Here is a 9,964-nt window from a genome sequence, read left to right on the forward strand (position 1 = left end):
ATTCATTTTATTTTGAATCTTGCTGTAGCTCAGACTAGCCTGGAAATCATAACTATTATGCCTCAAGCCTCTCTAGTGTTGGATTACAAGTGTAATTATACCAAGTTATATTATTATATTATTATTATCATACCAAGTTACACTTTGTGTGTGTATGTGTGTGTGTGTGTATGTATATATATATATATATATATACATATATATATATGAGAGAGAGAGAGAGAGAGAGAGAGAGAGAGAATATATTCACAAGAGGTAGCAGTAACTCTTCTGGGAAGAGATTATCGGAGACTGTACATTCTTCAATGTTATTTGACAAACACCCCCACCTCTGAGGTGGAATATTAGTTGAAGATGTGTTACATTCGTTTATGCTGTGGAATATTTGTTTAGTTTTTTTGTTTGCTTGGTTTGGTTTGGTTTTTTGAGACTAGTTTCTCTGTAGCTTTGGAGCCTATCCTGGAACTTACTTTGTAGACTAGGCTGGCCTGGAACTCACAGAGATCCAGCTGTCTGTACCTTCAGAATATTGGAATTTATGACATACACCATTAATATACAACAATTATATTTTTTTTAATTTTTAAGCTTTTTTTTTGGGGGGGGGGGTTTCGAGACAGGGTTTCTCTGTAGCTTTGGTGCCTGTCCCGGAACTAGTTCTGTAGACCAGGCTGGCCTCGAACTCCCAGAGATCCGCCTGCCTCTGCCTCCCAAGTGCTGGGATTAAAGGTGTGTGCCACCACCACCTGGCTAATTTTTAAGCTTTAAAAAGATTTTTAGTGGGCTGTGGTGGCACATCGCTTTAATCTCAGCACTCAGGAGACAGAGGAAGGTGGATCTCTGTGAGTTTGAGGTCAGCCTGGTCTAGAAAGTGAGTTCTAGGACAACCAGTGTTGTTACAGAGAAACCCTGTTTCAAAAAAAACAAAACAAGGAAGAAAGAACTCTTATCTCTAGAGCCACAGAAGGCACATACTGAAATATTTATGGATAAAATGCTGACACTTGGGCTGGAGAGATGGCTCAGTGGTTAAGAGCATTGCCTGCTCTTCCAAAGGTCCTGAGTTCAATTCCCAGCAACCACATGGCGGCTCACAACCATCTGTAAAGAGGTCTGGCGCCCTCTTCTGGCCTTCAGGCATACACACAGAATATTGTATACATAATAAATAAATAAATATTTTAAAAAAAATGCTGACACTTGAGCCCTGGTTCTAGATACACCAAGGGTGGGGTGAGTACCAGAGGACTGGAGGAGGGCAGCACCGGGTGCCTGCTGCTGGAGTGAGGGAGGCCAGGTACATCACGCGGCTCTCCACCTTCACGTGTTTAAACCTCCATAGTAAAAAGCTGAAAGGTAATCAGACTGAAAACAATCTTCTGTTCGTGTAGTGGTTCCCACCTGTAAGCCCAGCACTTGGGAGGTAGAGGAAGGAGGACTGTCCACAGTTAGAGGCCAGCCTGTGCTACAGAGTGAGCTTCAGGGCAGCACTGGCTACAGAGACCATGTGAAAACAGGCAGACAGAAAGGAAGAGGGGGCAGGGGAGTCACCAAAGGAAATGATAAAACTAGTAACCTGATTAGTTCCTGACTTAGAAACTTGATTAGTTATTGAAATGATAAAATGTTTTGTATAATGTTTACATACAGCAACCCCCCACCCCAGCCCCGAGACTGAAAGTGTCCAGTCTCACAGCTCCAGATACCGGTGGAGGGCTGGGTGAGTCTCCAGTTTGGGCCCTGGGCAGCTCTCACAGCTCCAGACACCGCTGGAAGGCTGGGTGAGTCTCCAGCTTGGGCCCTGGGCAGCTCTCACACTTTACCTTTCACTTTCAAAGTGGAGGCAGACAGCTTCTCTCCCTCGGGTCTCATTGTTGGGGGCCTATTATGAACAAGTTTCCACCATCCAGGCTCCCCAAACTCCTGAGCACCTGAACGGAAATACACAGGACTTCCCACACTGAGGCAACCTGCTACTGTGCTCCACCACGTTGACGTCTTCTTCCTAAAATACAGACAGTTTAAAATCTACCGACACTTCAATTTGATCACAGCACAGCAAACATATTGTACTTAAACTCTCACTGGTGCCGGTCTGTCAGATGGAGAGACAGAGCACTGCAACCCAGAGAAAGGTCTGGGGTCCACCTGGCTCCAAGTCCATGCTCTCACCTTTCAGCTGCCTTGGTTTCTCCATTGGTGAAAGCAGGGTAACAGAATTATAGGGTGACTAAGAGGATCAAATGAAGTAATTCAAACATAAAACATATATCGTAGCCAGGCATGTTGGCACACGCCTTTAATCTCAGCACTCAGGAAACAGAGGCAAGAGATCTCTGTGAGTTCAAGGCCAGCCTGTTCTACAAAGCAAGTTTTGGACAGGACAGTCAAGCTACATACACCCTGTCTGGAAAAAACAATGAACAACACAAAAAAAAAAAATAGCGACTTATCTATCACCATGGCAGGATTATCAAAAATGCAAGCCAGCTTTCTTGACTATGAGCCTGGGCACTGGTAACAGTTAATCATTAGTCCTAGTGAATAGCTTGCTTCACCTGGAGAAGAACACATCTTTGTCTGATTCAGTGTGCTCTGACATACTAGAGTGGTTCTAAGGCATGCTTCAGACACAGCAGATCTAACAAAGTGAAGAAACATTGATGTGGGATGTCCTATACAGGGCGAATATGGGTTGCTTTTATTGGTTGATGAATAAAGCTTTTTCAGCCAATGACCAGGAAAAATATAGGTAGACAGGAAATGCAAACAGAGATGCAGAGTGAAGGAAGCTGGAGTCAAGGAGCCGCCATGTGGCTGCTGAAGGAGCATCACTGGAAACCACAGCCTAGTGGCAATACACAGATTGTTAGTTAGAAATGGGTTAATTTAATTGAGAGCTAGTCAGTAATATGCCTGAGCCATTGGCCAAACAATTGTAATTGATATTGAGCCTCTGAGTGGTTATTTCAGAAGTGGCTGCAGGAGCTCGTGAGTGGGAAAGAAACTGGTTCAGGGGACCAGAGGGACAGAGAAAAACATTCAACTACAAAACATGCCAAAGGTCAACTATTCATACGCTGAAAATTACTTTAATGGCCACGATTTCCACTTTGCAAATATAAATCAATTATCAGAAATTCTCAAAAACTAACTCTTTCACAAGAGGTGACAATCTAACAGCCACAAGACAAAAGGAACAAACATGTTCTAGAAAATGAAGGGAAACCTTCAGCCAAGAGCTGCAGCTTACATGGGTCCCCAAGGCCATGTGCAAAGGCTTCTTTGGGCCCCACAGATCTCTCCTACATCCTCACTGTTTTAACCTGTCCAGCCCATGCCGCCTTACCTAAGGGAACAGAGAAAGAATTCTCCACTTTCTTTTTCTTTCAAGCTCCAAATTCTGCTTGTGTTTACCTGCTCTCCCTCTCTAAATGTCCTGTTTGCTGCAAGGTATGGGTCAGATGGAGAAGCCAGCTTCCTCTTGTTCAGCATACACCCACCGGTTTTCCTTTTCTTTTAATTTACTTAACTCCTGTTTACCTCTGTGTGTATGTTTCTTGTGAGCTCCAGGGAGTCAACTTGGATCCACCTTGAACAACATTTTGCTAGGTCCACGTAGCACCTGACAGCTCCACAGAGCCTGGACAGTGAAGTGAACAGCTAGCTGTCCCAGCTTTCTCAGACCCCCCAAAATGCAACACCCCCAGGTCAGCATGAAGCATGAGAACACAGCATCCTCGTCCCCACCTCACCTGTTACCCGTTTCTTTCTTTCTTTTTTTTTTTTTTTTTTTTTCGAGGCAGGGTATCTCTGTGGCTTTGGAGCCTGTCCTGGAACTAGCTCTGTAGACCAGGCTGGTCTCGAACTCACAGAGATCCGCCTGCCTCTGCCTCCCGAGTGCTGGGATTAAAGGCGTGCGCCACCACCGCCCGGCCTGTTACCCGTTTCTAACGCTTCACATTTTTATAATAAATAAAAAGAGAAGAATGTTGGTATTCAGGCACCTGTACTGGCCTGCCCTTGGGGTCCTGACAGGATAGGTGCTCAGCTGCAGTCACTAAGAGCATTCCCTGTGTTCCCTTTGTAAAGGGCCTTGCCCACTTCCCATTGCTCTCTGTTTCTCTGTCTGATCTGATCCCCCTCCCCTCTCCCTGCCTTTTGCTCTTCTGCTGTTCCTGTCTCCAGAGGCCAGTCTCCCCTTCCCCTTTTACATTCTCTTTCCCCTAGTAAAAAACCCCTCCACGTGAGATCTGTCACATAGCGTCTTTCTCACGGGCACCGGTGGATCTCTGAGTTTAAGGCCAACCTGGTCTATAGAGTGAGTTCCAGGACAGCCAGAGCTACGCAGAGAAACCCTATCTTGTGAAACAAAACAGAACAAAATCAAACAAACAAAAAAAGAATATTCACACTGTTGTGCACAGATCTCTGGAACTCTTTGACCCAGCAAATCTGAAGTGCTACACACTTTGTTCAACTCTCCCTTCTCTCTTCCAGCCCCACAAACACCCGTGTTTTTGACCATGCTAGTATTTCATTTGTGTGGGACCACAGTTCTTGTCTATTTGTGAGGAGTTTATTTTCCTTAGCATGATGTCGTAAAGGTTTATTCTTGTAGCCTGTGACAGGATCCCCACCCCTTTTGGGGGGGGGGGTTTGTTGTTGTTTTTGGAGATAGTGCACAGTCCAGTAGCCTAAGCACATTTATATCCTACAACCACTACCATCACTCACCTTCATTTTATGGTACAAAACAAATTCTACCCTCATTAAACAAACAACTCTCAAAGTCTGCCCTGTTTTGCAACTGATGACAAACATCATTCTACTTCCTGAATCTATATATTTCATTACTTTAATTGCCTAGTGTAAGTGGAATCATACAGTGTATTTATGACTGAGTTCATTCAGCATGGTGTTTTCAAGATTTATGCATGCTGTAACACATGGCAGAATCTTCTTCCTTTCTAAGACCACTCTTTCCATTAGATGGACATACGATACTATGAATTCGGGTGTGGATAGACTGGTATTGTGTCCTCACATTAGTTACTGAGAGGACCAGAGTAGAGCTGCTAGCTATGATAATTATACATTTAGCTTTCCGAGGAGTCACCAGACTGTATATTCATGCAATTCTACATTCCTGTCCAGGGTATGTGGGTGTGCTATTACAGGCATCATTCACTGGCAGACAGAAGGAGAAGGCTTTCACTTGCTGTCTAAACTTCCACATAGCCTCTGTTTAGTTTCACACTCATGATCATCCTGCCTCATGCTCCTGAATGGGGATTATGGGCATGTACCACCATGCCCATTTATTTTCAGATGGCTGCCCTGTAAGGTAAAGTGGTTGCTCACAGCAGATTTACTTGCATCTTCCTAGTGGTTAGTGACTTTGAGCATCTTTTTATGTGCTTATTCACCACTTCTGTAACTTTATTACCCACACTCGCAGTGAGGGGAGATGCAGTGACACTGGCTGCTGTCTCTGTCTGCTGTAACTGTGACCACAACAGAAATACGCAGTGTTTGTAGAAAGTTGTTTTGGGCTGCCCTGGGTCCTATAGTTTATTTGCAAGCAGGCACAGGTCAGGTGTAGACAGCTCCCTGCCTCAGGCTGGAAGTAGGTGGCATGTAACTTGCTATGATGCTAAGAACTGAAACTGACCACTGAATCCTTAGAAGATACAAGTCTTATTAAACTCCAGAGCTCAAACATAGTTCCTTAAACTAGTTCTACAAGTGAGTCTGTAAAAGGTGGGGACAGTATTGGGCCAGGAGCATCTTCAGGTAGTTGAGGTTTTGTTTTGTTTTGTTAAATTTGTTTATTATTTTATGTGCATGAATGTTTGCCTCCATGTGTTTTTGTACAATGTGTCCCAGGTGCTCATGACATTAGAAGAGGTCTTCAGAGTCCCTGGGACTGGAGGTACAGATGAGTGGGAGCTGCCATGTGGTGCTGGGAATCAAACCTGGGTATTTTGTAAGAGCAGCAAGTGTTCTTAACCATTGAGTCAACTCTCCAGACGCTGCTGTTCACTTTTTGTTTTGTTTTTAAGAGAAGGTTTCACTATGTGGCCGTTGCTGGCCTGGAACTTAGAGATGAGGCGAGCCTTGAACTTACAGATGTCCTCCTAACTCTGCCTCAAGAGTGCTGGAATTAAAGTGGCATGCCACCACACAGCTTTCAGATAGTTTTTAAAAATGTAACTATTATGACTATGTTCTATCATATTCTATTAACTCTAAAACCCATTGACTAAGATACACTATTTATGTACAACTAAGGAGAATAAGAAGCTAGTTACCAATTAAACTATAACATAAAGAAAATATCAGCCGGGCGGTGGTGGCGCACGCCTTTAATCCCAGCATTCGGGAGGCAGAGGCAGGCAGATCTCTGTGAGTTCGAGACCAGCCTGGTCTACAAGAGCTAGTTCCAGGACAGGCTCCAAAACCACAGAGAAACCCTGTCTCGAAAAACCAAAAAAAAAAGAAAATATCAAACAAAATAAGATGTTATTTTGTTGCGGCTGCAGAGATGGATCGGTAGTTAAGAGCACTTACTGCTCTGGCAGAGGTTCAATTTCTAACACCCTTATCAGGTGACTTGCAACCTTCTGTAACTTGAGTTCCAAAGGGTCCAACACCCTCCAACCTCTGTGGGTACCTGCAGGCATACAGTATACCTAAATTCTTTCTCTCTCTCTCTTACACACACACACACGCGCGCACTGCAAGAACACTTAATAAATGAGCCATATGTGTGTTAATGTGGCAAACCTTGCTTAGCACTGTGGGCAAAAAGTATGGGTAATGTGCCTCTAGAGTTAATAAGAGAAAAAAACTGTAAGACTCGATGAATTGAAAGCAACCTAATGGGTACAGGTATTAATTGGCCTTTGTGTTTCTCTTCGGACCTCTATGCCCCCCATTTTAAAAGGACATCACAAGCCTGTTTTCTCAAGTTAGTTACTCAAACTCATTTTTAAAAACCTAAGAAGAAAGCCGTGCAGTGGTGGCACATACCTTTAATCCTAGCACTCAGAAGCAGAGGCAGAGGCAGGTGAATCTCTGAGTTCGAGGCCAACCTGGTTTATAGTCAGTTCCATGACAGTCAGACAGTCAGGGCTACACAGAGAAACCCTATCTCAAAAAAAAAAAAAAAAAAAAAAAAAAAAAAAAAAGGAAGAAAGGAAAGAAGGAAGGAAGATAAGAAAAGAAAACTCTCCCCTGGAAGCAGAATGAGAAAACAGTGGGAACCCACATTTTCTGGTATACAGTTCCCCTTTGAGCTACACTGTAAACCCCTATCAGTTACATTAGGTTCTCAGCTTTTGTATATCTTGTTTACATCTTTATTCCAGTATAAGATGTTGTAAAATCATGTTACCTGTTTCCTAGTAAAAAAGTCCAATGTTTCTCAATAAAAGCGCAGATATCTTCTTTCCACCGAAAATAACCTTGACGTCCACTTCCTTCCAGAGACAAATTGTACATTGCCAACATGACCACCTGAAACACAAAAGGAAGACGGGCTGGGAGGGTATCCATGGGGAAAGCTGTTCTGTTTTAGATTCCAAGTAGGAACGGGGGAACGGAACGGAGGACACAGAGGATTGGCTCTTGCAATAATCCGGGCTGTCTTTTCTTGCTCGTGTAAGTTCTCACTAGCGCAGTCATGAAGTACAACTGCTCAGGATGTGTCACAGGCGAGGGCTGGTGTGTGGCTGGGCCGGTCAGGAGGCTCTAGCACAGGCACCTTGCTATCCACAGCAGCTCGACTCCACACAGCATGCTCTGACTGATGGTGCAAGCCTTTATCCAAGGCTTTAAAATTCATTTCTGAATGCATACTTTTCTAAGCCTTTTACAGGGCAAAGACAAGACTCCAAATTCCAGAGCTGGGCAATGTTACAGGCATCTACTCAGGGACACAGCCATTTGGAGTCAGCACTAAACAAGGAGCAGGGAACTAAAAGGCCTGGCTGTTCATCCCATTCACAGAGGGCTCCAAGACACCCTGATGCTCAGTGTTCCAACTCCTATCTAGTCCAATCCTGTTACCTTTATAGACAATGATTCCTGGCCTACTATGGAAGTATGATCCAGAAATACAAAGACATATATCAATATAGATTTCAATACCACGGAAGAGAGCAAGAAAGAAGTAAAAAGCTTCTGAAATCCACCATCAGGAAATAAATGCTGGGGACTGCAGGGCTGGCTCAGCCCATGCTGCTCTCCCAGGGTTCAGTTCTCAGCACCCACAAAGCAGCTTACAACTAACTGCCTTTAACTCCAGTTCCAGGGGATCCAACAGCCCTGACTTGCACAAACACCTGCACATATGTGCAAACACACACACACACACACACACACACACACACACACACACACACAAAAATAATAAAATAAAATCTTAATTCCTTTGAAGTTTCTATGTAAAAAAAGAAACATGCACTTTTGCTATAAGTAGTTAGGTACCTATTACTGTACTGTAGTACTCAGGAGGCTGGGGTAGGGTTGTGAACTTAAGGACGGCCTACATACATAGTAAAATCCTGTCTCAAAAAAAAAAATCAGAAATAAATAATAACAAAGAATAAGAAGCCAGTTTTTAGTATTTCAGTTTTTAGCTATGCTTTCAGACAATTCCTGGCATCTATATTTATACAGATGTTTTATATATACAATTTTGTACAAGTGAACAAAACTGTAGAAGTGACTGAAAACCACGATCTTTTCCTACGATGAAAATCACAGGAGCTAGAGAGATTCTGCTTTTCCAGAAGACCCAAATTCAGTTCCCAGCATCCACATCAGGTGGCTCACAATTGCCTGTAACTTAACTCCAGCTCCAGGTGACCCAACACCACCCTTTTCTGGCCTCTGTAGGCACTCTCAAACGTGCACAAACACATACAAATACACATAAAATAAATCTTCTAAACATCCTAACTTAACCGAGTCTAAGAAACCAAACAGAGAACAGAGTCTAGAAAAGAATTCTTAAATAATCCTTTCCACAAGGAGGTCTGATAAACTGCAATTAAAGCCACCATCAGGTGTGGTCACCACATTAATCCCCCATCCCCACCCCAGCGACTCTACGAGAAGAGCTATGTCCACATCTACACCATGCAAAGGGCCCAGGAACTATGCCACCACTTTACCCCCACAAACACACTGTTCAAGTGTCTCCCAGTTATTTTTACATTAGGGCAACAAGAGTCAATAAGTGACTCCCTTTAAACAATTAAAACTCACGGAGAGTCATGGACATGAAGTTTCAGTTTGGGGAGATAAAGTTTTGGAGATGATTACACGTGAACAACGAAAAAGAGTACATCTTATATTCTATGTCTCTTACCACACAAAGAAAAAATTATCATTCAACAGACACCTCAGTTATGGAATAAGCTTTGTTATTCTCAGACTCCTCCTACTCAGAAACATGTACTCACTGCCGGTCTCGAGCATAGATGCCTGCCTTTATTTCCAGCTTAACATATTTCATGAATTACAAGTTATGTACTTGAAAATGGCTTTTCTGTTACCAGTGTTCATCAGACACACTATATACTAATCTGAAGAGATCTATTGTTCCTCCTCTTCCAGCATGTGGTCTTAAATGTCAGATCAGTTTTCTACTCACTACACCAGACCAAGCTCACCGTGAGGAAGCTGGTCTTCTGCACAAAGTATCTCCAGGGCCCGTCGTGGCTATCTGACTGAAGACACAGTGGTCACTTGGGAGCTGCCTGCTGAAGGACCCAGAAAGAGGCATGCAGACAAGGAATGCCTGCCTGTGTCAGAAGGAGGTCCAGGACAAGAATGTGCGAATGTCCCCAAGGTGTTTCGCAATTTCTCCTCTGTGCAGCAAGTCAGGAGTCACCAGAAAGAAGAGAGGGCAGATCTTTACTGGTAGGATTTTGGTTTTGTTTTTTTTTTTTTT

The 9,964-nt window shown here is 43.5% G+C and overlaps 1 protein-coding gene across 2 annotated transcripts in view; it reads right to left on the reverse strand.

Moving 5' to 3' along the window:
- Window positions 1-9,964, reverse strand: part of Kat14 (lysine acetyltransferase 14) — a 33,204-nt gene that overhangs the window by 18,836 nt on the left and 4,404 nt on the right. For both annotated transcript variants that reach the window (XM_005365510.2, XM_026788483.1), the window contains exons 3-4: window positions 7,400-7,521; window positions 1,824-2,005 (exon numbers count right to left, since the gene is read on the reverse strand). In XM_005365510.2, coding sequence (XP_005365567.1) covers window positions 1,824-2,005; window positions 7,400-7,521 — 304 coding nt within the window. The remainder of the gene's footprint in view (window positions 1-1,823; window positions 2,006-7,399; window positions 7,522-9,964) is intronic.

This window comes from Microtus ochrogaster, unplaced genomic scaffold (assembly GCF_000317375.1).
Source record: "Microtus ochrogaster isolate Prairie Vole_2 unplaced genomic scaffold, MicOch1.0 UNK3, whole genome shotgun sequence".
NCBI classification, from domain to species: domain Eukaryota; kingdom Metazoa; phylum Chordata; class Mammalia; order Rodentia; family Cricetidae; genus Microtus; species Microtus ochrogaster.